At 38.9% G+C, this 26,651-nt stretch overlaps 3 protein-coding genes across 7 annotated transcripts in view; 2 read left to right on the top strand and 1 right to left on the bottom strand.

Annotated features, from left to right (window-relative positions):
- The first annotated feature begins 830 nt into the window (after nt 1-830).
- spryd3 (SPRY domain containing 3) lies at nt 831-16,545 on the top strand. Of its 2 annotated transcripts, XR_013300748.1 has the most exons (12): nt 831-961; nt 1,853-1,999; nt 2,130-2,205; nt 8,463-8,587; nt 9,103-9,235; nt 9,302-9,487; nt 11,529-11,678; nt 12,802-12,859; nt 13,010-13,129; nt 13,211-13,341; nt 13,860-14,115; nt 16,186-16,545. XR_013300748.1 is itself a non-coding variant. In XM_077603761.1 (11 exons), exons 2-11 carry the CDS (start codon nt 1,872-1,874, stop codon nt 13,992-13,994), a joined length of 1,242 nt encoding a protein of 413 aa, XP_077459887.1. In that variant the 5' UTR covers nt 831-961; nt 1,853-1,871; the 3' UTR covers nt 13,995-15,238. The 2 variants fall into 2 exon arrangements, 1 of the variants encoding a protein (XP_077459887.1); XM_077603761.1 differs by lacking the exon at nt 16,186-16,545 and having other exon boundaries at nt 13,860-15,238.
- Nucleotides 15,138-26,345, bottom strand: LOC144076133 (LIM domain and actin-binding protein 1-like). 2 transcript variants are annotated; one of them, XM_077603723.1, is made up of 10 exons: nt 26,047-26,345; nt 23,931-24,072; nt 23,661-23,706; nt 19,664-20,083; nt 19,003-19,057; nt 18,835-18,923; nt 18,172-18,250; nt 17,565-17,599; nt 17,359-17,492; nt 15,138-17,072 (listed from the first exon to the last, which is right to left on the bottom strand). In XM_077603723.1, exons 2-10 carry the CDS (start codon nt 24,050-24,052, stop codon nt 16,061-16,063), a joined length of 1,992 nt encoding a protein of 663 aa, XP_077459849.1. In that variant the 5' UTR covers nt 24,053-24,072; nt 26,047-26,345; the 3' UTR covers nt 15,138-16,060. The 2 variants fall into 2 exon arrangements, with proteins under 2 accessions (XP_077459849.1, XP_077459850.1); XM_077603724.1 differs by lacking the exon at nt 26,047-26,345 and adding an exon at nt 24,373-24,549.
- Nucleotides 18,583-26,651, top strand: part of znf740a (zinc finger protein 740a) — a 28,409-nt gene continuing 20,340 nt past the window's right edge. The window contains exons 1-2 of one of the 3 annotated variants that reach the window (XM_077603726.1): nt 18,583-18,677; nt 23,890-24,096. The gene's annotated coding sequence lies outside the window, so the exon portion shown is untranslated. Of the gene's footprint in view, nt 18,678-23,889; nt 24,097-26,188; nt 26,518-26,651 lie in introns of those variants that run through there. The other 2 variants (XM_077603727.1, XM_077603725.1) reach the window with 2 other exon arrangements.

The raw sequence follows: 26,651 nt of genomic DNA, 5'->3' as shown, positions 1-26,651 counted from the left end.
TTATGCCCTCAGAAACTAAATCTGAACATGATAAACAGAATCTGAATTGATTGGGATCACTGTACTGCAATATAATATAATATAATATAATATAATATAATATAATATAATATAATATAATATAATATAATATAATATAATATAATATAATATAATATAATATAATATAATATAATATAATATAATATAATATAATATAATATAATATAATATAATATACTATAATATAATATAATATAATATAATATAATATAATATAATATAATATAATATAATATAATATAATGTAATGTGGTGTATTGTAGTGCAGTGTAGTGTAATGTAATTATGTAATATAATATAAATTTATATATATACATATATATAATATATATATGTATATATATATATATATTCATATATAATATATATATATATATATGTATATATATATATAAATTTATATTATATTACATAATTACATTATAATATAATATAATGTAATGTAATGTGGTGTATTGTAGTGCAGTGTAGTGTAATGTAATTATGTAATATAATATAAATTTATATACGTATATATATGTATATATACATATATTATATATATATATACATATATTATATATATATATATATAATATATGTATATATATATATATATATATATATATATATATATATATATATATATATATATATATAATGAAATACTTCATCTACGTTTTCTGTATCTTATGGTCTACTACCATAAAATATGACTAATTTACAAGGTAACTAAATAATAACACATTATTTTAGTAAACAATTTGAGACGCAGTCAAATGCACGTCAACATGCGATCACGTTTTGTTAATCCCTTGCTCTGATTGGCTCCAAAGGCGGAACTTCCGGCAGCACCGGTTGAAGAGTGGACAAGGAGTAACTTCAGCTGACCAAAATTGGGAGAAAGTCCGAAGAACGTCGAGTTACGACTTGTCAAAGAGTAAGGCGATAGTTTACGAAAGACGGATTATCATTTGTTTGAGCTAAAAAATGCCATCGGAATGTATTGTCACCGCTTTTAATGGCTTAGCGTGAAAGTGTCGCAGCTATACGACAGCCAACCTCGTATTGTGTAGTTTGGGAAATTTCGGGGGCGTTTCATTACCAAATATATATACATACGTGGGTACATTTTTAATCGTACTGTCCCGCATTGGATAATCACTGTTCTACAGATATTATAGAATGTAATTTAACGGGTTCCACGTGACAATTGAATCCAATCATCCTTTAGTTTTCTCTTACATAAATGGAATAGAGCACCAGCAAGTCGTTGTTATTATATGTACAGGCATTTCTCTAGTACTGTATTTTGGTTTTGATGTGCTCGTCTCCTCAATGAGTTGTTAGGGCTGCTATTGATAATCACGCCCATTTCTAATGACTTGACCATAAATGTCTTTTTTTTTCAACATTGTATTGGTCTTAGACAGTGAACTGTATATCTTTTGTAATTTTGTATTCAGATATGTGTTGATCCACAAAGTGAGTTCTAATGATTGTCTGTTTCTATATGTACTGGGTAGCAATATGTGGATTAGTCTGACTTTGGGAGTGTCTAGTTTTCTAATAAAACCCCTAACAAGACTAGATGAGCACTCTGTAAGCAGATTGTCCTCACTGTTTTTATATCTCAGCATAGCACTAATTCTTCAAATCTAAAGGAAATTGGATATTCTGTCGTGTAATCACGATATTGAACTGAACTTGTTGACCTTTGACCTGTTCCCCTCATATTTTCAACTAGTTTATAGTACGAACATGTCCTGCAAGTTTGTTAACAATCCATTAATTTGTGTTTGAATGATCCACTTCATTTCTTTGCCCTTAGATTGTGATGATTTCCACAAATGGAAGATATCAACCTCCATTATCGCTTTTTGAACTTGAGAAGGCGAATACGAGAAATTCGTGAAGTACGACCACTACGCTACCGAGACCGCATGAAACGAATGCTAAGGGATGGTGATGTGCTCAGGTAATGGAAGAAGAGTGCACCAATTCACTAAATACCTTTTACTATTCAGCAAGAGCAACTTGAGTTTATTACATTTCACTCTTTAAATTATTTAAAAGGTTGTGATTATTTTTTCCTATTCTCTTTGGAGGTACCACGGTAACTCGGATGAAGTTGGCTGTTTTGTGGCTGCTAGGCCATTGACAAAGAGAAGTCGCTATTTTGAGGTAAGAGTCAGAGAAACAACAGGGAAATCAGCTTATTCTAATGTAAATTGCAAATCAGAATTTGTAATATATACACAGAATGTAGTGCATAGTGAAAAAAAGTCCTATCCTTTTTTAATCAAAATAAGATCTTAAATTACTTAAAATAAATTATTTAACACTATCGGCTACAAGCAGTAGTAATACTTCATCCAAAAAGATTCATTTTAAAAATTATAAGTAAGATGAGTATGTGGGTATGCTAATCTGACTGTTTCCGAAATGAATCTAAATTGGCTTAATTTTTTTTGTTTTTCGCCCTTTCTGTGTCTTTTCCATGTCAATGGCCAATTGTTTTTTTGTTTTGTTTTGTATTGAATATACTTTAAGTTTTGCTCCAGTTCCTCTCGGCAGCCTCCCTGTTTACCTTGGGTTCACGCCTTCTTTCCTCACCAGCCACAGTGTAAAGACAATCTCAAATATTGACTTGTCCACTATCAACATGCCAATATTTTAGATTGTCAGCTCTGACACCCAACGTAACTCAGACATAAAGATAATATTGATCTAATGAAAGATAGTCTGGCGTTGACCTACTTGAACGCGGCGGGACAAAATAAAGACAAAAACCTAATTGTCTCTCTGTGTAGAGAAAAGAGTATGTGTTGAAGATAAAAAGAAAAAGGCAAGGTAACGTCCAACTTAATTCCCTCTGAGGTCCTTTTCCAAAATTCTTAGGATTAGCTCTCAAACACCAAATTCCTGGAAGAAGGATAGAAACAATTCAAAAGAATGAAAATAATTTCACAATTTTCTGTGTGGCTAGGCTTAGTTTTTAACTACCAATCCACACTTCAGTTTTATTTTTTATTTTATTTTTTTTCCATTTCAAGTTTCCAGTTGTTGTTCTTGTTAAAACGTCATGCATTTCACTCAACAATTTCATGAAATGCGGCGTTATATTCTTAAATATGTAATAATAAGAATGTACAATTCTGTAACTACATCTATATAAAAGGGGGAAAATAGAAAACACGTTCAAGCAAATCAGGACTTCGACTTAGATCAGTCTTGTTATTAAAACTTGGCATTTTTAACTCATTGATGGCACTGTACGCCCACAATCCATTTTCACCGGGAGGTCTGACAGCGATCATTCCCTGTCAGCCCTCCCAGCCAAAATGGATTTGACGTCTTGCACCGCCCTCGGCACTAAAACATGAGCATTCACAGCTAGTCCTACATGTTTAAGTAAATTGGACATCTGTCGTTAAGTCAAACTCAAAACTCAGTATTCTGTCAACCTTTATAACAACCTTGCCTTTTGATGCAATAAGAACACCAAGCTGTTGGTTGCAGGAACTGTACTATTCAATAAAATGAAGTCATAATTATGTGATCGTGACAACACTCCCCACTCTAGGTATGTAATGGGGTGTGTTTATCATGCTCTTCTGACAAAAGACAAAAAAATTGGCTGCAATTGCGTTGGGGCGTTTGGCCCATAATTAGTGTCTCGGGGTGTGTTCGGCAAAAAGAGCTTACTGTTTGTATCGCAGAGGGCCCCCCAGGCTCATACATCTACGCTGGAAGTCGGCAAAAACACCTTCATTTTATGTCTGGGTCAAGGAAGTGCTGTCAGTGAATCAGTCAGGCGAGTTGTGCATCTAAGGTGATTTGCCCCCCGGTGGGAGATGTACTCCTTTTATGGTTTTCCACAAAGCCTTCACATTTTCCTCTCTTAACGTACACATGAAATAGCTCATCAAGTGATGCAGTTTTGTTTAACAATGATCTGTCCGGAATTGTCTTTTAAATTTTCCCTGAATGGGTGCGGGCGGGTCCCATACCGTCAGCTTTTTCCCCTCCCGAGGCTGCAAATCTCCCTTTTAATGAATGAATTATTTCATGGAAATCATCTGCAAATTGTATACATTCAAGACATTGTATTATGTCAAGAGACCGTGAGTTTTGTCTTTGTGTCTCCACCAATATGAGTCATATTAATTAAGAAATCAATACAATTTACTAGGTTCACAAGGATATGTTGGATGACGGTACATCATCCGAGGTTACACATGGTCCCTTCTGAGACATGGTCTTATTACTATTTGCTAAATATTTTTTCTTCACATATTGTTTATATAGTAACTTCAAAAAGTATTTGAACACTGCAAAATTGCAAGTTCTCCCACTTAGAAATCAAGAAGGGGCCTGAATTTTTTTTAATCTTAGGTGCATGTCCACTGTGACACACTTTAAATTGCCCCTATGTATGAATGTGAGTCAGCTGGGATAGGCTCCAGCACCCCCCGTGACCCTAGTGAGAATAAAGCAGTTCAGAAAATGAATGAATACATTTATATAATTTTTGACTATTCATTTATTTGTTTTTTGTCAAGTCACTGTGGGCCACGAGCAGGATTACGTGTTGCCATAGTAGCAGTTTGATCAGAACAGGACATTCGACAAAGAACAATCTGTTTTACGACATTACTATCCATATTGGAATATTTACGAGTGAGGGTGTAAGCAGCCATTACATCATATGTTTGGTTGTTCTGAACATTTTTCAAATCACCTTCCAACTATTCCATTCTCCCAAAAGATTTCATCTTTTTCACAAATAGATTTGTAAAGCCAAAAAACACAGCAATTACAAAAACAATTTTGCTATTAGCTAAAACGTCTTCAACCTACTCAGACTTTTCTAGTTACATGTAATGTTTTCATATTGTTATCCAACAATAATAAACAGTGTAAACACCTGTTCAAATGCTAGCTGATTTTGAGATCCAAAATTAGGAAATGGGAAATCACTTCAAATCAAAGTTTTCGTCATTAATGAGAAATCTGTAATAGCTCTACAACTCTATTTTTTAATCATTAATTGATTTAAATTTCTTTCATCATAAAACAATTTCTCACAAAAGTTTGGGAGATTTATGATGAGTATCTTTAGATTAAATGCAATATTAAAAAACCCTTGACCTACAGTGAAGCCATTCATTTGACAGCATTTTGCTAAGTCTAATATTGGAAGAACATTTTTGCAGTACATTAATGACATGACGTTATTTCATTTACTATGTATTATCTTTTTATTTTTTGCTCCCTCTTAATATTCTGAACACCAGTTTTTGATCAGTGTTCTATCGAATAAAATTATGCACCCAGTTATCATGAAGTGGCTATTGCTCAAATTCCCAGATGAAGTTTAAATGTTATTTCCCCCTTAATATATTCAAAACACGACTTATACACAAGCAATACTGCAGTATTGGAATTTCCCAAAAATAAATCGACTATTGTGTCCGTGTTGAGTTGCGTCATTTGTGGTATTCCAGGGTTAGGGTTGTCTCATTTTGTGCAAGAAGAAAAGCCCTTCCAACGAGGAGAATGACTTCTAAGAACTGGAATAATATATTGTGTGATTCCAAGTTGTAATTGTTTTAGGGGAAGAATGTCTTCTGACATGGCTGTTTATCAAGTGGGAAGCTCCTCTTTGTGTCACTTTGGCTTTAATCATTTGAATCCTGCAAAATTCTGACTGGATCCAGATGGTAGATTTTGGACATATAGCCACTTACAAATTCAGCTCAAGAAGGAGTACGTGCTTCTGCCTACATGGAGGATGGCAGCTGACTGCTGGCCAGTTTGCTACTGTGCAAACAGTTGTAACTTATTTCTGAGTTGTTTTGGTGTGATTCTATTCGACGCGTTCTTGTTAGTGAGTCAACAAAAGCAGACAATGGTGGGCTATTGTATTTTCTACACCAAACATTGGCCTACAATTTAAAATATTGAGAGACGCACACTGTAAATCAACTTGAAAAGTAAACATCCACATTTCCTCCTATTTATTAGCTACTCATCATGAAAACAATTTCCTGGCTTTGTGTGTAGCAACGGTTACGACAGAGAGGGATTTTGTCTCACGGCACACATTTATTGCAGATAAAGTAAGCTGTGCTGTTCATCATTTTGAAAAATAATTTGCAATTTACATTTGTGTGATAACCAATAATTCATTCATTTTTAGAAAGTATTTCAAAAGCTCAACAATGAAAAAAAAGGATACAAATGGGATTAATATAGTGTGACTCCAAAAAAAATAGCTGAAATCTTCACAGTGTAGGTCAACTATATAACATTACAAAACTCTAGTTGGCAAATGTGTTGAATATAACTTCCAAGTTTTCTTTCATGATTTACAATCGCTAAATGTGGCCACTACCGACAAGGACAACATCACGCTGAAATGAGAATTTCTCCCAAACGTGTGTCACCATGTCATGGTCCACTGTGTTGATTGTAGCTGTTCCATTTTCCATGTCACCAATATCTGCTGGAAGACATGCTATGTTAAAACCAACATTTAAGTTCGAAAAACATACGTGAAACCTTGTCGGCAGTGGCCACATTTAGCGATTGTAAATCATGAAAGAAAACTTGGAAGTTATATTCAACACATTTGCCAACTAGAGTTTTGTAATGTTATATAGTTGACCTACACTGTGAAGATTTCAGCTAATTTTTTTGGAGTCACACTATATTAATCCCATTTGTATCCTTTTTTTTCATTGTTGAGCATTTGAAATACTTACTAAAAATGAATGAATTATTGGTTATCACACAAATATAAATTGCAAATTATTTTTCAAAATGATGAACATCACAGCTTACTTTATCTGCAATAAATGTGTGCCATGAGACAAAATCCCTCTGTATCGTAACTCTGATCTTGGCCCCTCACCTATTTTTCCAGGAACGTTTGTTCACATTACTTGAGGTGTCGATATGATTCATTAGGCTAGCCTGCAGTGGCATCCGAAATTGTGTTTAAACTTGCCGAGTAAACCCACGCGGCCCGGTCTAGTGATACGGTTACAGTTACCACACCTTTTAACCTTTCTTTTTTTACATGAGCTTTTTCTTATGACTCACCAAGTGGGAGGAACAGCAAAGAAGGGAGGCAAGAGGCCATGTGCGTCAGTGGGTTTGGGGGCCTAATCAGCGGCGTGGCCTCCTCGTAGATCTGATGTCAGTATTTATGGGCCATCTGACACTTTTAAAGAAGAAAAAAGAAAGATTTATTCCTTCTCAATCACGAGGGATTTTTGAGAGATCGGTTGAGGTCATGGGAAAGAACTTGAAGTATCCTTTTCTGCTTTTCTTTTGTCTGCCAGCAGTACGCTTCCTTGTAGGGCTTCCCAGGAATCACGTCACATGTTCAGAATTCAGGTGTGATATCAACGGCACAGACCGGTTCCTAGATTCATTCTGACTCCGTAGTTTCGATATGAGTTGGACATCCGACTGGCTGCTATGATTTGTCACTTCTTGTGAAAGCGCCCACACTTTTAAAAATTAACTGCAAGTTGACGATTTCCACTCCTTGGAAAATAAATCAGGTTGCTGACAGGTTGGATTTACTAATTACATGTTCAACTTTAGCCTAGAACTTCATTCACCTAGAAAGTTCACTATTACCACTTTAACAATTGTATTTCATATTCCCATAAGTCCTTTTGATGCTTAGCAGTGACCCTGGACAATTTAAGCTAAAACCCAAACACACGCATGATGAAAATGGTTAAATGTGCTAACAGGTGTAATTACTTAAAAAAAAAAAAAAAAAAAAAAAATTGGTTTTTCCAATAACCTATACTCGGATGCAATTTAAATATATTATATTATTTTCTCATTAGGCATCAAAATGCATTAGTAGGCCGTGCCTTACAGTAACATAATCGTAACTGAAATATATTAATATTATATAGGCAATGGTTCTGCACAAAGCCACTCACTACTTTTGTAGCTCGACTCGTCCGTAAGTTTACCACTTTTCCAAGCAGCCTCCACACAGAGAAACAAAACGGACGAGCTATTCCTAGCATCGATTCGTAGCTGATTACAGACTTGAAAGAGAATGACGTGCGCGCACTATCTCACAAAAGTCCAAATATTTTGGACTTCACTGCCTCATCGATGATATGCTCACACAAGTCGCAACACTACTGGTTTTCACATTGCAGCTGGCAAAATAAAAGCATGCAAAACTGTATGTAGTGTTTGAATGAAGTAAAACATGCCAAGCAGAAACACGAGCCTCTATGGCGGTGTGTTAATACTAGCTCCAAGGCCAAAACAAGTCCATACTGCTGTAAATGAAACTATTGTGTTTTCTGCAAGGCACTGTGTAGGACGAATGAATTAAGAGGTCATATTTAGAAATATATATAGTGACTGACCTGTTACTATGGCTTTTCCTATAGGTCACAATTGTAGATACTGGAGTGAGGGGGATGATTGCTGTCGGTTTAGTACCTCAACTCTACAAGCTGGACCATCAACCGGGTTGGCTCCCAAATTCAGTGGCTTTTCATGCAGATGATGGCAAGTATGTGTGACCATTTTTTTGAGCAGCATGACTTGTGGTGATGTTTGAATCACATAACAAAAAATAACAAATAGCATTAAAACATTTAGCCTTGTCTCACTTGAAGTGGGAGAATCTTGACCAATAAGTGTTCACGCAACTGTAATTTCACAACACTTGTACACCATTCTTATATGGTGTGAATTAATATGAATGTAGTACTTGACTGTCACACTTGCCCTTAAAAAGTCTCACGGTGGTGGCAATAGAGCAGAATCAACGACACAATCCTCGTTGGTTCCATCCCAACAATAAACATTTTATCTGCATACCATCCAGCAACATTAAGCCTAAAAAAATCCTTATCATCAACACAAAAGGATTTTAACCCAGTTGAAATAATTAACTATAATAGCAATCTTCTGTTTCAAGCTGAATATCTGTAGTTGTTCTTCTCCCAGGTGTGTTTGTATATATGATTTTTAAACTAATGTTATTCTGATCTCTGAGAGATTTGTTATCTCCTATTTCTGCAGGCTCTACTATGGCAACACCGTAGGACTACAATTTGGGCCAAAATGCTGTAGAGGGGACCATATAGGCTGTGGAATATCCCTGGACTCGGATGATGGACAGTTGATTGTGTTTTTCACCAAGAATGGAAAAGAAGTAAGTCCTCTGAACTGCACTTGTTGCGATTTCTTGATGTTGAAGAACATGTGAATATGTGTTCAGGTAGGCAGCTTGGAAATACCAGCAGATGAAGCTCTCTACCCTGCTGTCGGAATGCATTCGCTGGGGGAGGAAGTACTGCTGGACCTAAATGCTGAATGGAGAATGGAGGAGGATGAGGGACTGATGATAGTCGATAGCCATGAAGATGACTGGGGCCGCCTCCATGATGTCCGTGTGTCTGGCACTGTAAGTAATTCACACCTAGAGGAGGTTTTGTAAAGCAGTCTACAGAGTACAGATTCCCGTATTTGAAAAATATCATTTTTCTGCAGCATTCAAAATTGAAGGTTGCCTTCACGTACATGTTTCAAATAGAATTATGGAAACTAAACGCCCAGTTTTTCGTCATTCTTATTCGTTTGCCTTCATAGAGAAAATAGATGAACACAAACACCCAAAAAGCATTAAGTGCTATTTCAACATTACTGCAAACATCTACATCGTTTCATTAACAATTACTCACTGCCGGTAATCAAATATTGCTGTGTTTAGTAGTGTTGCACCGATACTAGTTTCGTAAGGCGTCCCTGAAACTGCAGGAAAATCCAGGTATCGTTGACACCAAGTACTAAGAAAGAATGCTCCCATGATGTGCAATATGTGCTCTTCCAGATTATTTCCAAAGAGTGGAGTTTTTATTCTGTCATTTTTTGCAATGTTAGTCTGTGCTTTAAAATATGCATGTCAAACAGTAATAACGACCAAGATTTAACCGTCAATGAACACTGACCTTGTCATCAGCATCGATACATAATTATAGGTGTATTTCCGCTATGAAAGACAAAAATAAAAAGTTAGTATCGTGACCCTTTATATAATCCATTTTGCTTGCTCCCCTAGTATGAAACTGTTTCTGTTCATAGGAAACAAAAATGACCTTATATTCAAACAAGTGTCAGATTTCAGTAAATGTGTAAAACAAATTTATAAGTTTTTAACTTTTTATGCTGAATCTTGTGATTCTTACTATATGTAAATTATGCGCCTTAGTCAAGTGGCATTATGGAATCTAACTGCTTAATTTCTATGTATAAATATTACATTGGGTCACTGTTGAGGATTTGGAATCAAAGTTCCCACCTTTTTAAATGACAATATGAATCATGACTGAGTCAGTAAAGTAGAAAATGCCAAATACAAATGTATTCACAAATTGTTAATGATAGAATCGAATTAGTATTTTGACGAGGTCATTGACCTCCCTCCCTTTTACGATCCCCACCCATCGTGGAGACGTCCAGACTGCAGTGTTGGTGTCTGACTCAGACGCTGATGTGCAAATCTGAGCTCAATTATAGGAGGCAGGAGGGAATCGCGGCTGTATAACCCTCAGGCACCAGCAAATAACACGTGTCTGGAACACCTTTTCGTCATGCGTGATTCCTTCAAATTAATCCCCTATCATTTTATCAACGTCCATTCTGTAGTACATCAGTACACAGCATGCAAGCTGTATTGTTTTGTCCTCCGGAGGCTTGTTAGAGGGAAAAACACGTAAAATATGGCTTTGCATTCAGATAAGCCCAATTTATGCAGGGCCTGAACTTGAATGCTAATTAACAGTATATTAGCTTGTTGGGCAAGCGTACAAATTTTGTAAGGCAACTGTAATAAAATCTGTTACCGTCGTTGGAAAATTTTGTGAATCTAAATATGATCGACTGGCTTCAGTATTTATTTGTACAAAAAAAATCATTATGTTTTTATTGACAAATAAGGTGTCCACCCCTAAAATTGACACCAGGCATTAATGTTTAAATGCTAAATCCGCACAATTTAAGATAAAAACATAATTTATAATAATAATGATATCATTTTGTGTCTTGCAGTCTGCTTGAACCCAGTGCCCCCAAAACTGCTGCATGCCTGCAATATAAAATTTAAACATCCAAACTTTTTTTAATCCAATGGGGGCTAAATTGTTTAAGTTCTCAGTTCTTCAGGAAGCAAATGTCAAATCTTGGTTTTGAACTGAAAATGTTATGTAGGATTAATTAGGAGGTCACATAGTTTGCATTTTTTTCCCTCTGTCCCTGCATGGTGAAAGTTCACATTTAAAAGTCAAGTCAGGAATTTAACCAGTCAGCATTTGAGCATCATAGACACACCTTTTTCATTCTAAGCATAATAACAGCCTTCTTAGCTCTATCAAGATGTGTTTAGCTGTTTCAGGCTATTCAATCAAGAGAATGTATGAAGTGCTGATGTGAACATGTTCTTTCCTTAGCTCTTGGAATACGTGGGCAAAGGAAAGAGCATCGTTGACGTTGGCTTGGCTCAGGCCCTTCGACCACTAAACACCCGCTTCCACTACTACGAGCTGGAGATCACCGACGCCGGGGAGAAGTGTTACATTGCCCTGGGCTTGGCGCGCAAGGTACGTGATGAGGCGCCTGGTGCTATTCACCATCCCAGTGTTTGACAGTCCACGTTGGGTCACTTCTCTGGAGGCTCCCCTCGACATGAAGCGCTGCACTCACAGTTTCCAGTTCGCGTGATGATGGATGAGGGAGGAAAAGCTAACAACAGAATATAAATATTGTCTCATTGTGCCCTCACATCTGCGTTTCCGTCCAAAGCAGGTTGTTCCACTTAGATGCTAATCTGCCTCATTAAGGAGGAAAGGGTGGTCACTTTGGGGGAAACTTAGTTTGGTGTTGTTTGATTGCAAATGATTCACATTCTGGAAACGGGTTGCGGCTGACAGAAGACCTGTTTAATGTTTACACATTATCGAACCATTGTGTCATTGAAATAATACTAAAGAAGGGGGCCTCGTCGGATCATTGGTTTTATTTTGCGGTGGTGGTTTTACCAGCAGCAATTTGCTTTTTGCTGGTAGGCGTGTCGCAGCAACTGAGAAAAAAGATTTTGTCCCATGGATTTCTCCATGTGCATCTGTGCTTTTTCTAAAGCTTTTGTACTCTTTAACCCACCAGTCAGTCGTCGTTTTTGCTCCAATAACCAAAACACAAGTGTCGTTTTTCTGTCAGGGTAACAGTTTGTTCTTCCACAACTGTTTGGGTTCCATGTACTCTTTAAGGGTAAAGTCATCAATCTCACTATGGATCCAATTTGGCTAGGCTTTCACAACACTAATATGTTCACATCTTTTCACTCGGACTTTCTATGAGTAAAACAAAGGTCACGTATCCCATCGTGTGCCATTCCAATAGTTCAAACATGTGACGTTCCTAACTCATGTCAGCCATGTTCTTCCACGGTGAGGGAAAGTCAAGGCTGATGGTGTCAAGAGCATTTGGAACAAAAACATTCAAAGACTTAAAACAACCTCACCCCACACAAGTTGAAGGCTAAAGCTACAAGGGTGCAGCTACAAACTAGAAGCTTCTGCTGTCCTTCTTCACCAAGGTCAAAATTGTCAAAAAGGAACATTTTGGAACCTGATTGACCAGAACTCACACCTACTGTGGCTTATGGGGCTTAAAAAATGAATTTACTAGCTGCTACTTGATTAAATTTGTACTTTGATCACACAGGATTACCCAAAGAACAGACATCCAGGTTGGAGTAGAGGATCCATCGCTTATCATGCGGGTCAGTATTGATGAACTGTCACTGTTCAGACTAATTGTGAGATCAGAATAACCCTGTTGCAATTTGTCTCTTTGCATATGGACAACAAGGGCTTAGAAAAACAATGCTTGGGCAAATTTGAAAGAAAAGTCACGAGATTGTCTTTTGTAGATGACGGCAAGTTGTTCCAGGGTAGCGGTGTCGGCGACGCCTTCGGGCCGCGTTGCTTCGAAGGCGACATGATGGGCTGCGGCATCATGTTTCCACGCGACTTCAGCCACGAGGGCGGAGGTGAGTGGCTTCGCGCTCCGTCCGCCAACGGTCCTATCCTTTGTCTCATTTGTTCGACTTCGTCCCCACCGCTTTGTTTAGATGCGGCAGACGAGTGGGACCCGGAAGTTTTGTCGCAGCCTGCAGAGGTTCAGAACGACTTATACGAGGATTTATACAACAACGAGGACGAGGATGACGAAGAGGAAGACTTGGAGGGAGCCAAGGTCACGGTGAGGTCATGAAAAGCGAGGCCCGAATTACAGCCTGCTTGGCTGCAGGAAATTATGAAATTATCATTGAATATGACCCGCAGGAGAGCCTTGAATTCAGCCTACAGTTTAACGTAAAACTTGACAATGGATTAAAATCAATGTAGGAAAGGTGTCACATTTCAGTATTTTGTGTTACATGAATAAGACATTTGAGATTTTCTTGTTTCGGAAAATTTCTTTAAAAAAAATCTTAACTCTTTACTCATTAAGCACAATTGACAATTATAGGCATCAAATCCATTTCAGCCATTGAGGGCGCCAAAGATCCAATCCCTATTGACTGGGGGACTGGCAGCCAATGAGTTAATAATTAACAATAAATAAGATATAAAAACCGGATCTTTCTTACCCAATTCCCATCCTCTAACAATTGAAATTGGTGGAATTTCAATTTGAGGGATAGAAGTTTGCACACCCCTATCATGAAAGTGCGAGGCTCCCCCAGTGAAACGACATCCGTTGTCCTCCTATGGCAGGTGTTCTTCACCCGCAACAGAAAGGTGGTGGGCCGCAGGGAGGTGGTCTTACCGACAGGCGGCTTCTACCCCACGATCGGCATGATGAGCGCCGGGGAGAAGGTCAAAGTGGACTTGCGCCCTCTCAGTGGCTGAACCCCGTTACGGGAATTCCGCATGCTCGTCGTCGATGGGCCACTATGCAAATGTAGCCTTCTCATGCATGCTGTTGGAGTCAAAGAATTTGGATTCCTAATCATCCGAATGTCTATTCTGGGTAAGTTCTAATTGGATCGCACAATGTGGTGTTGATGTTTTACGTTAAAAACAAAATAATAATAAAAATAAGAGAAATGAGAGAAAAGAGCAACGAGAGCAGGGTCAATGTTGACAGCAATCAAATATTTTACCTTTAATTTAGTGGTGGTTGCCAAACTCCAATTCCCACAAATTGGACTTTAGTGACACTCTGTGGTCAGAGTCCTGTAATGCAGTCATGAATACGTGTTCAAAAGACATCTTTTGATGGACATAAAACAATACCTTGAACTGTAATATAATGGAAATATGTGTCCTTAATTAGCTTGATTAAATAATTTTGTCTATTTTCCTGGTAATTTAATGCCACTGAGTACATGTTTCAAATCTGGTCTTGTTCACAAATCACAAAACATTTTTAACCTGTTTATCAACTAAAGTTGTTTTGATACTTAAAGGGAAAATGTGATTTTTGATAGGGTAATAACTGACCAAAAACAGAAGTTTAAAATGCATTCTTGACAAGGAAGCCATAGATTTATGTTGCTCTCAGGTCTATTTAAATATAAAAAGTTTTTTTTTTCATTAAAGTTACAAATGTCCTTGCTTATGGCATATTCTTTTATTTGGATTTTTTTCGCTTATTGGAATTATCGGTTGCAACACTAAAATGTATTAATTTCTGTTATTTCATCTTTCCAGTATTTATTCTCATCTTCAGATGAGCTCTTAAAGATTGTGTCCAAGCTCCTTCTACATTCCAAAAAGCAGGCGTAGCAATAGCCAATTGATGGAATGATAGCAAGCTTTTCTTTTTCATTTGTATTTACAATCCGCTTTGTGGCAGCCAATCACATTATTCTCACCAAAGTGCCTGTGTTTACAAATCAACATGTATATTTTTGTCAGGGCTGGCAAACCACCTCTCCTGAATTATCAATTAATGAAAATGGCATCATGGTGCCTGTTATGATGACCTAAACCTAGCCTAGACATACAATTATGTATTGTCTTAATTAGTAATCCCATGCAAGCCAAAAATGTATGCTATGTATATTTTATTTCACCATAACTTTTGGACAATTCATGCATTTTTGTCACCTTTTAGATAGCTGTATAAATTAAATGCCGTATTCCTGAAACTTGAGTATTCTCCATTTTAAAGTTTACATTCCACTTTGCAAATCTTTCTTCCAGCGTAATGTCAACTGTTGGTATTGAATACGTAATGCATATTTATATTATGTAGGGAACATATTCAGGTTCTATTGGAAATATTACAAAGTGCCATGAATGTTTGTGCTTTTAATGCATTTGACAATTGTTATGCAGTTGATTCATAATCCATAGTATAGATAGAAAAAAGCTGTGTTGCCTTTAATGTAACATTTTATTATACTACTTGAACATAAAAACAGTGCTACTGAAATGGAATTTATGGTAAAAGTTATTTAACAATCATAGAGGAAATCCATCAGTGCACTTTTACATACAAAAACATGGTTTTTGTGCTGGTATACAAGAACATGTATGGAGAAACAAAATCTGACAAATATATTAATTGGAAACAGTTTGTCGATTGGGACTTTTTGTGGCAGTTTGAACATATTAAGAGCATCTTGACTCCCAAAGGCTAAAAATAAAGTGACACCAAAGTGACATTTCAACTCCCTTTGGAAAACAGTAAGGCAACATATGGCAACGTGGCCTTCACTATTAAGGTGTTCGGCGACAAAAGTAAAGGCTTTTTAGCGCAGAGCTCTCTCATTTGTTTACCTGAGACGTTTGGTTTGCAGTCAATCTAATTGTCTTTAGCACGGTAGCAAAATAATATCGGACTCCTTCCAGTATAATCACAACGCAATTGAGCAATTAGCCATCTAGCTTCAATCAAAAAGAAAACTGACTTGAGCATTATTTCATCCTATCCAAAATCTCTTTTGCACGTTGATGAGACGGTCGTCTCACTCGTCGTAGTCGTAGCAACGGTTCCGCTTGATGATGGCCTCGGGCGACAGCTCCTCTGTTTCGCTCTGGTCTTTGTCGTTCTCCCAGAAAACTGCGTCCTGCTGTGCATGCTTCTCTTTAGGGTTGGAGGAGGACGCCGACAAGTCGGAAGAGATGCTCAGTGAGACCTCCTCCGCCTCCACCTCCGCCTCCACCACTGCCACCACGCTTCCTTCCCGTGCGGGCTGGTCTCGTTGGTACTCGCTTTCCACTTCCCCCGCCGCTGTGCTTTTGTTTGCTTCGTCGCTCGCAATCTGTTGCTTCTTCAACTCCATTTTCTTGGCCTGCGTTCTCTCTTTGATTTCGCTCTTTTTCTCCAGGGACGCCCTCCACTCCTGCAGGGCCTTGAGCGGCCGGCGTGGCTGCCGTACCTCCCCTGGACCGACTTCGACGTCGGACACGGAGCTCACGGTGAAAGGCCGACTGCGCTCCCGAAGCGAGGAGGTCCTCCTGAGGCTCTTCAGTTCGGCGTTGTGGGTCGACGCCGTCGAGAGCGAGGACTCGTCCTCGGGGGGCCATTTGGCTCTCCAGGGTCGTCCCGAGCCGGGCCCCTCCGCGCCCCCTTCCGCGGTCGGGCTGCGTTGGGGCCCGCCGGCGGGGGGCGGCCAGGCGATCCTCAGCCGGCGCGACTCGGCCGGCTTTTCCCCGCTGCCGACGGGCATCTTCATCCGCGTTTCCAGGTTAGCGGCCAGGTCGGTAACTTTGACTTGCGCCGCTGCCGCCGCCGCCTCCTCCTCGCCGGTGGATGTGACGCTCTCCCCTGACTCGCTCCTGCTCCTCGCCATCGCAGCCGGTTCTTTCGACTTGATGGTCACTTCTTCGCCTTCCTCTCCGTCCTTGCGGCCCGTCCACAGCTCCTTGTGAGGCCGATGGCCGAAGCCTTCGTCGTAGTTGCCCTTGGCTTTAAAAAGCTGGCTGAAGTGGGGCTTGCAGTAGACGTTGCCATGCAAGGACGCAAAGTTACCCAAGCTGAAAACAGATGAGGTGGGTGTTAAAAATGAAGTTAAAAAAAGTTGCAATCAAGCAATTTGCTCATTTAAGAACTTCACCAAGACCTTGAGTCCTGTAGGCCACAATATTCACATTTGTTATGGAACATGTACGGCCTTCATGTCAGGAATAAATGCAGATGTTGACCGATTCCAATCCATTTAATTTTCAAATTTAAGTGGAAAGCTTTCAAGTTTGGCTTTTCTGACATTTCAAGTAAAAGTTTTAACATTCCTACTGTAAAGTAAACTTTCAGTCGAGTAACCTGAGCTTTGTGCTGCAGTGGCAGCAGCGGAAACAACTCTTGTGGTAGACGTGCTGAAGAGCCGCCAGTCGCTCCAGGGGGTACACGGTCTTGTCGCAGACGACACATGTCTCCTTGGCGGCGGGGAAGAACTTCTATGCACACAAAACAAACACGCTTAGCATGCACCTTGTCTATTGACTTCAAGGCCTGGCTGCTGGACTCACCTTGGACGATTTGGGGAGTTCACTGTTAGTATCCCCTGAAAAAGTCAAAATACACGCAAAATGTTGAACTCGCTTCAGACAGCGTGAAATTTCATGACTAACCTAAAATGTGGAACAGTATCAGTATAGTACAGTAGTGCTGCAATTTCTATTATTTTTAAATTCCATTAGAGTGGCTTTTTGAAATGCATGCTTTTAAAGTGCTTTATTGGGAATGAATGGTTTGGGAGGATACAGTGTCCTCTGGTGGCAACAGCGAAGTTGACATAACTAGTCTACCATGTGAGGCCTTTGTTTTATTTGGCACCGATAAGAGGACATAAAATTGGAGATTTGATTGATTTAATTTGATGCTAGATATTTCTTTATACATGCATGCGTACGCACTAAAGATTTTTCCATGGAAGTCATCCTGGACTTGAGTCCACGGAACAAGGCTGCTCTGCACTGTTCATCTCACTTGGACTACCTTTTTATTGATAATTTATTTGTCTGTTTGTTGTTGTTATTTGTGCACTACACAGAGAAAGCTTTAAATTTCATTATACTTGTATAATGACAATTAAAAGCATTCAATTCAATTCAAACTCCCATTGAGTTGACTTACCATTGCAATCGGATCCAGGTATGACTTTCTGAATTACAGCTATTGATATTTTGGAGGGCAGCACCTCTGGCGTCACAGGCTGGAAGGGACCAGTCGAGGATGACAATAAAAATGCAGTTAGTCACCAGAGAGGAAAAAAATCCACAATTGACTTTTTTTTTTAAAGATTACTACTTTCAATTTAAATCTGCTGCTGTGCATGACATGCAAGATTTGGTTAGGGACTCATCTAATTCCTATTCTGTAAAAACATACTTTTCTTGAAATGAATTCCTTTTGTGGTACTAGATACAATTTAAAGACACCTTTTTGTTACATTCCTTATAACCTTGCATTATAGTTTAGCTTTTGAAAGTGACTCGACTGGCAATTTTCAAGCGACTTTAATTTGTTCTTTTATATCTCTTCTGCAGACATTGAGTATGCAGCTGACTGGATCAAATTTGAATGTTCCTTGCTCTGATTGGCCGTCGACAGCGTGGCTATAGTTCTTCAATGACACCAAGGTTTGCTATTTCAAAATTCTACAAAAATGAAATGCTATTCACTCAACCTTTCAACTGCCAGACAATTCACAACATGGAACAAATCGTCTGCATTTGCACGTTGACAGTGATTCCGAGAAGTTAAAACAGAAGCAGCGACTAGTATTCCTTTACTTACCGATTTTGAGTTGCTTAGTTTGGTGACTGCGGCAGAGTATTTGGCCAGCTTCTCCCTCAGCGATGACTTTTCCAACACGCGGTCACTCACTGATGGAGCACAACACACCAAGTCCATGGTTTCCCTTGTCTTTTTTGTGTTAAAGGTGAAATTCATGTAAAATCTCACCATAGGTTTGTATCATTTCATCAGATGAGGCACTTAGAAGAGAGGACCTGGGACCCTGGATCAAAAGAGGAGGCATACTAGTTGAACGTTGGCACTGACAAACCTCCCTGAACTTTAACATTTATAATTCAATCAGTAAAGTCATTCATCGGCTTATCATTGCTCCCAGGCCTCTTCCCTTTTGCTCGGCCGCCTTCCTGTCTTTCGCCAATACCCAAGTGTAAAGGTTACACTCCCATGCAGTCTAGACCAAGTGACAAGGCTGAAGCATTGTCGTATTAAAAAAAACTGAAGCGTGAGTGATGGTCCGAACAAGCCGATGAGAGCACGTTGAGAAAATGTGATAAGTGAGATAGCAGCAGTTTGAATGAGGCAACAGCCCTAAGTCAGGAATGTTCCTACATTCCTTTCTTGGACAAGGTGAGCTTTTAGGGGATTGTTTTAGTAAGAGCGTGTCAGAAAGGAAAGCAAGACATGCTGAAAACTTGAATAAACTTGTGGAGTGACTTGCTACAGCGCAATTTAATGCTTAGTTTAGTTTAGAACGTTTGCCAATGCAGCTGGGAACGTCGATTATAGTAGAGGTATACCTTGTTGGAGTCAAACTAAATGTCATTTGTCAATCATTTCCATTTTATAGATAAGTAAAGCAGGTGATCACCTTTACCAGGGTGTCGTCCGCCTTCTCAAACCTCTTCTTCAGATTGTTTAGTGGCACTCTGGGCTTTTCACTGGAGGCACAAGGACTAGTCGGAACTTGCTCTTCAAGTTGTTCGCCGCGCGTCGGCACATCTTTGTCCATCCCTTTTTGTTTGTCTGCTTGGTTGAGGAGCAGATCGGTGGCGGATGCGCTCAGCGGATCTTCCTGAGGATGCTGCCGGGCCACCGAACTCTTGGGTGCGGGGGCCTGCTCGCTGACGGAAGTCGATCTGGTCAGGGCAGCGGTTGTGCTCTGAGTGTTTATGGGCCCCGAGATAAATGGCGCCTTGTCCTGATGACCGCCGTTCCCTGCTTGCTCCCAACGCTTCTTCAGAGCGCTCAGGTTACTGGAACGCTGGGAGGAGGATGCTCCGTCAAAGCCCTGCAGTGTAGGAAATGTTCATGAAAGCCCCCGTCGCAACAGGATTAAAAGTGCAAATTTCCTTGAGGAGACTGCACACTTGCAGGGGAAAATATCCTTGCCTGCCTTTATTTTCCCATTCACGGAACAACTTAGAAAAATGATTCGTGGAAATATTGAGGTTTTCCAGAGTCTGCTTGAGGCAAAATGAATGGCTCAAGACGTATCGAACAGGGCTGAGCATGCATGCCGCATTCCATTGAGAACAACTTCACCTTTGCTGAAACCAAACACACTGAGGTTGTCTCTTTTTGCCATACATGCAAATGAGAAAACAGGCCGGACAGAGAGCAGAACAACGGGTGAGGGAGACCGGCAAATATTGCGCGACCTTCAAAAACTTCCTGAATTGCAAAAGCGGAATGACACGTTGAAGAAAAAGAGGATCTTTGCATGAACGTCAACCACACACAAAAATCTCAGTCTACTTTTGTAGGCATGCTTTGAAGACCTAGACACTATGACGTCAAATAACCCCCCCAAAAAAGAAAAAAACTATCTAAAACACTAACAATTACATTTAGTTGTTCTCACCATCTATCCTTAGAAAACTAAAATGACCCAAGGAAAATCATCAACCAGTTTTACACTTAACTAATTCGCATTTAGATGCAAAAACAAAAGTCTTTACCATTGTGTATCATACAAACAAAACCTAAACAAAATCAAAATAGAGCAAAAAGAAAGAAAGTCAACCTTTGGTAAAAACAGGCAGCGTGGTGTGATCGCGTTCTCTTCTCCAGATGAGAGCGAAGTGGAAGTGTGCCAAATGTTAACCACCAGACTAAATATGCTCCCACAACTTAGTCCAACCCCTCTGACATAGGGAAAAAGTCAGAAAGCCCAGCCAACTCGAGCAGGAAATGATACATAATGAGAAGCGTTAACTCTTTGTATACTGTGTGGATACAAAGCTCTGTGTGCACACACACACACCACTGAACCCTGCTCTTTCAATCTTTCAAATATCCGCGTCTGACGTGGCTTGTTGTTTTCTATCTTAATGGCACTAGCACTTTAATAGATGTGCACTTTGTGCACACAAAAACTTCACGAGTGCAAATAATACACTGCAGTGGTTCTCAAGTGTGCTCAACAATAAACTTGGTAGTGGCCTGCGATCATTTGCGTCATGAATTAGTATATCTTAATTTGAGTGTTTCTCAAGAGTGTTTACACAACGACCAATCGTGCTTCAGCTTGTTTTATGGTGTTTTTAATAAAGCACTCCAATTACAAGAAAAGCGCTGTCCTCAAAAAATTGCTCCATTACGCAGAAGATACTCTTTAACTGCTTTTACTTAACGCTACGTACGTCTAAATTTAAATTTGATTGTTTGAATTAGTTTCAAGTGAAGCAAAAATATTGTGAACACCCTCAGTATGGTACAGTATAGTTCTACACAAATGCAAATGGTTGAGTGTTAATAACTTCATAAAGACAACATATCAGATACATCACTTCTAAATTGAATTTTTAGGGGGCTTTTTCCATTGGTAGAAGGGTTCATGAGGTCAAGTGAACTATAGCCTAAATTTCTATTTAAATAGAATAGTATATATTATCTACCTTTTTCTGACCCCAAAACCGGTAAAACTTTCTATTTTCTCGCCGACCAGCTAATGGGAAGGGTGACAACGTAAGACAAAATTGTGTGGGGGTGGGGTTGGTTCAATTTCAAGTAGGAGGGCGATATTGAAAACCTTAATTTTTATTATGCTGACGGACCGGTGGTTGGGAACCACTGTTAGAGGATAACTCCTAATGTCCTTCACTATATAATTATGTATTTTTATGATGTCATAAAGCTGTTTGTTTCGTCACATTTTCTTGCATGTCTCGAGACCACATGGTTTTTGTTTACGTTGGATTTTTTTCTTTGCAACAATGTATTTTTATATAAGGACAACAAGAATTGTAATACTTGCCAACATTCCTCGCAGCTCTTTTAATGTTGATGCGGGCTTTTTGCCAGAGTCCCTGATCACACTTCTTCTCGATTTAATACTGATTTTAAAGGGAATACCGGGTGTGGATAATGTCCCGGATGTGCTACTTTTCCTCCATCTGTTAAAGGTCTTCATTGTGAACTCTTATGTTCTAACGTGCGCTACACCTTCGCAACTACCTATACCCTCTACATAGTCATAAATTTCACCCTTCTATGATTTGTACCCTTTGTGACCACAGTCTTAGCTTTATGATGCTCCCCAATACATATGTGATATTCATTCTGATGACATCCTACTCACTAAATGTAAGAGAGAATACAAACACGAGGCAAAATAGAGCTATTGCTATGTATTCTAACGTTATCTCAAATGATCAATGCACCAACATCTAAGACCAATCAAACCGACATTCACCTTTTAAGTTTGCTAAATGTCTCAACAGCCAATCAAAACTGTCGGTTGCCCAATGCTTTGTAGCATTAATGGACTGTTAGTCCAAGAAAGTAGCAGCATACTATGTTCACCTACACTTATAGCCCCCAAAGATATGTTTCGAGGCCCAACTTCAAAATTAAAATAGAAATAGGTGTTCGTTTAATTCTTCATGGCTTTAATCATTTTCATTCAGCTCTTATTTTGACATTTGTCCCTGTAGCACGTCATATCGTGTAGGCCTTGCAATTTAAATAGCTAATACACATATAAATGATTGGACACTTGAAAAGAATTTATGCTGTCCAAAATATTAAAAGATCTGGAGAAATCTATGCACGCTGAAAATTAACATTAACTGTACATGACATTCTATCCCTCAGGCATCACTGCATCATAAAAACGTATCATTGTGTAGGCATATTGCCACTTTAGAAACATCATTCTCAGTTAATGCGCTGCATCTTCACACCAGAAAATGAATGTTACAACTAAAACTTAAAAAAACTGAACAGACAGGATCTAATAAGCATTCCTCCTTAACGCAAAGTTCTTGGAAGGCACCACATAACCCACATTATTACCTTGCGGTTTTTCATAAATTGTGGCTTTTCAGTTATCCATGCAATAGGAATCAGCATCATTATTGTGTGCTTGTTTATGTTACCTTTTAGCCAGACAAAGCTGCGATCATACAATTGCAACACTTGAGACCCTTGCATGGGGATTACAATGACTGAGGAGGGATTACAAGTTTGATAGCCTGCCCATTGCTACTTGTGGCCAATGAGAAGTCGAACAGGACAACACAACCAATGTTTATGGGTGAAATAGAATAAAACGAGTTGCAAACCTGTTGAACTGTCAGCTCATCATGCAACTTTTAAAACTGAGGTGACTCCGAATGTGTACTTTGGCTTTTTTATCTCAAGCCAGTAGGAGCAAAGTCTGATTATAACCTTACAGCTAAGGATCACTTATCCATTAATTGGTTTAATCCATACATCTGAATAAAATAATTTGAAGACACATCATGTGATTGAGTTATCCCAATTCGCATTAATAACAGCAAGGAACATTTTATGCAGAAAAACATAGGTAAAAATACTTGAAAAAATGACTCATTTGAATTAAGAGATCATGCACTACTTACTCCTTTTGTCTTATTTGCACTTAAATCCTCTGCAGCTTTTTGGTATCTAAGACAGAAACAACATAAAAATAAATCACGTCTAAATTATTTTGTGTGAATAAAAGGCAAAAGTAATGCAACCACAGTTAGGATTATTGTACTGCGGTAAGCAAGCAATTGATTCTTCATAATGGATGCAAGAGTCCATTTGCCTATCTTTCATTATTTCGTAAGTGCTGTTTTTTTGCAGGATAAACTAAATACGCTTCCGAAGTCCTGTAGTAAACTCACTTGGAGAAACGCTCAGCAATGGCATTGCCTCGTCCTCGCCCCCCGACAAGGGACATCTCCTTCGCCGTGACACGCAAAGACTGCGTCACCCATACGTTTCGACTGAATGGAGCGCTTTCCATCTTTCCAGCGACCTGAATTCCTGGAAGACAAATACATCATAAAGGTAAAAAAACAGTGCAATCAGTTATGCTTAGCAGAAGTTTGTGCCAAAAGTCAAAATTAACATACAAAATGTTGTTATTCACAAGTTGAAACTTGCACTCCTGTGCCTGTTTGACTTTAAAATGGAAAGTACAAACATCTATGCTGTTATTTTCAGAAGGCCAGTGGACATAACTCACTGGTGGCTCATAACCGCATGGCTCAAAACACATGGTCGCTATTTAACTTTATTCTGCAATATCGTAACAGTGGCAGACATATGATAACCCTCCATTACCTTTTGTGTGTTCAGTAGAGTGGAACTTCCAAAAGTCTGGGAATGTCTCCCACTCCTAGTGTTCGCAGAGTGCTCTATGAATATGATTTAGCAGCACTGGGAAAACTCAGAAGAGTCATGCTAGGATATTAACGCTCTAAAAAAGGGGAAATATTAAATGATTGAGTGTGTTTTTTAAAAAAAAATACAGTCCAATTGGTTGACTGTGACTCATCCATTTAATGATCACAGATTGGAAACCTATCATAATGTGTTAAAGCCATTTTATGAGTCAAAATTGCTTTGCCACTAATAGCGGCCAATGATCTGAGTGAAACCCATAAAATTGCCTGCACTGAATATGCTATAGGCTCACTGATGAGATTAATTTCACTTGTATTTCTATTACTTTTTCTCATTTGGGAGGTGCTACAGCTAGAATGATGAGATAAAAACAACTGGAATTAGTGGCCAAACTAGACCGACTGTGTTTGACCCCTGAGGTTCTGCTGTCATTAGAATTGCACAAGGGAGTGGCATTTTACCGCTATTTATAAATTCAAAGTAAACACAGCAAAGTGTTTGAATGCTATTACGAGTGCCGTGCCTAAAAATCCACCACATTGCACTGATCTTCTCAATGTCTGGGCCTTCTTAAATAACAATGTGGACTATGGACAAATTCTTTTTAATACACGCATTTATTATTTTGTTTGCAGTGACGACATAACGCTCTTTAATTGTAGAGAGTGATTTGCAAACACCACACCTGTTAATATGTTTCTATGAGAATTAGCTGTGTGATTACAGTGGAGTTGTAGGACAATATTATGCAGTCAGCTGGGTGTCACACAGTTCAAAGCCAGAGCTGTTGAATGAACAATGACATCAGCAAATGGATATACGTAAACTCATTCATTTCTTTGGCCCTGCTCAATTAATTGAAATAACTTCCTAAAGAGCGTGATGTGGTTCTACGGGTGATTCATTGTCTTTACTTTCAGCCTTGCGCGGTTATGGCCTCAGATTATGACGAACGGAAAGGGAGTGCTAACCTTGGTGACGCCTCAGATCTTTTTACTTGATCATATAACAAAAGTGGTGTTCAGCTCTGAGGGTTTTACATAAAGAAAAAGAAAGTATCAGTCCATTATTTTTGGGGTTAGTGCAAGGTGAATACTGAACTTATATCCATTTTTACAAACACTTAAATACTGATGGGTTTGAGGCTGACTCAGAGGCAATAAGGAGGTGCATGTAACTTTTTTAAAATATAAATCAGAACTGACCATAAAAGAAGCTAAAGATTATAAATAAATAAAAAAACCCTGAATTTCTGCATAGTGGAATAGAACATTTGAGTAGGACTGGAGAAGCCTGCTCCCATTGGGCACTATACAGTAGGCCTAGAGTGAATAATTTAATTAATTACAGACGTATGACATAGTAGCTGATTTAAGAGGTAAAAACTTTAAAAGGTGGAGGACGCCATGTGCACTGTTTTTAAAAGATCGTTAAGCGGTATGTAGGTAAGATGATCGATCGGTTTAATAGGGTATCCCCAAGGAAATATTGAAAGCTCATTATTACCAAAACGAATCTATGAGCATACCGTGTGACTACTTTAAGATAAATCATAACAAAACGACGAATCAATACGTATGTTTTACGGGATCGGATTGTAAGGAGTCTTACCTGTACAAACTTCCGTGGACTTTTGACGAAACCTCAAGACACCTGACACTTGCTAGTGTAATGCATGGTTGCCAGATCCATCTTTTCTTGCCCGAGTGGGGGGGTCGTGTCCCCTGCTCTTTCCCAAATATCTCATAATATCAGGAACACGTAATTCCTACAGTCTGTCCCCAAATATTTCCCAACTTGAAAATACACTTTATTCCTTTACACCACTTTCCATAAAGATTTAAATCATTGATAAATGAATGCAATCTTTAAAGTAAATGGCTGCCTTTTAACTTTCTAACCTGGCAACGTTTTCCGGCGAGAACAAATTGGAGGTGGAGTGAAATGAAAGGTGTCGTAAGAATGGAGGAAGTGAGTCATGTGACTTTATGCACCAATGACCTTTGGTGTTATGTTACGTCTACCTGGCTCACTTTTGCTAGTTGTTACCGGTCTAACGCCATGTATTGGGACAAACTACAGGTGCACGAAAGAACGCGGTTCTTTGCGGGATTGTCGTTACAAAGCAAGAAATAGAAGGAACGTAGTAAATTCGTTTGGTGGAGGACGTTTCAATTAAGTATTCCACGTCTTGCGCAGTCAGCCATTTTGCACGG

The sequence above is a fragment of the Stigmatopora argus genome, chromosome 6 (assembly GCF_051989625.1).
Source record: "Stigmatopora argus isolate UIUO_Sarg chromosome 6, RoL_Sarg_1.0, whole genome shotgun sequence".
Lineage (NCBI taxonomy): Eukaryota > Metazoa > Chordata > Actinopteri > Syngnathiformes > Syngnathidae > Stigmatopora > Stigmatopora argus.
Note: the sequence above shows the minus strand (reverse complement) of the source record. Positions and strands in the feature narration are given on the sequence as shown.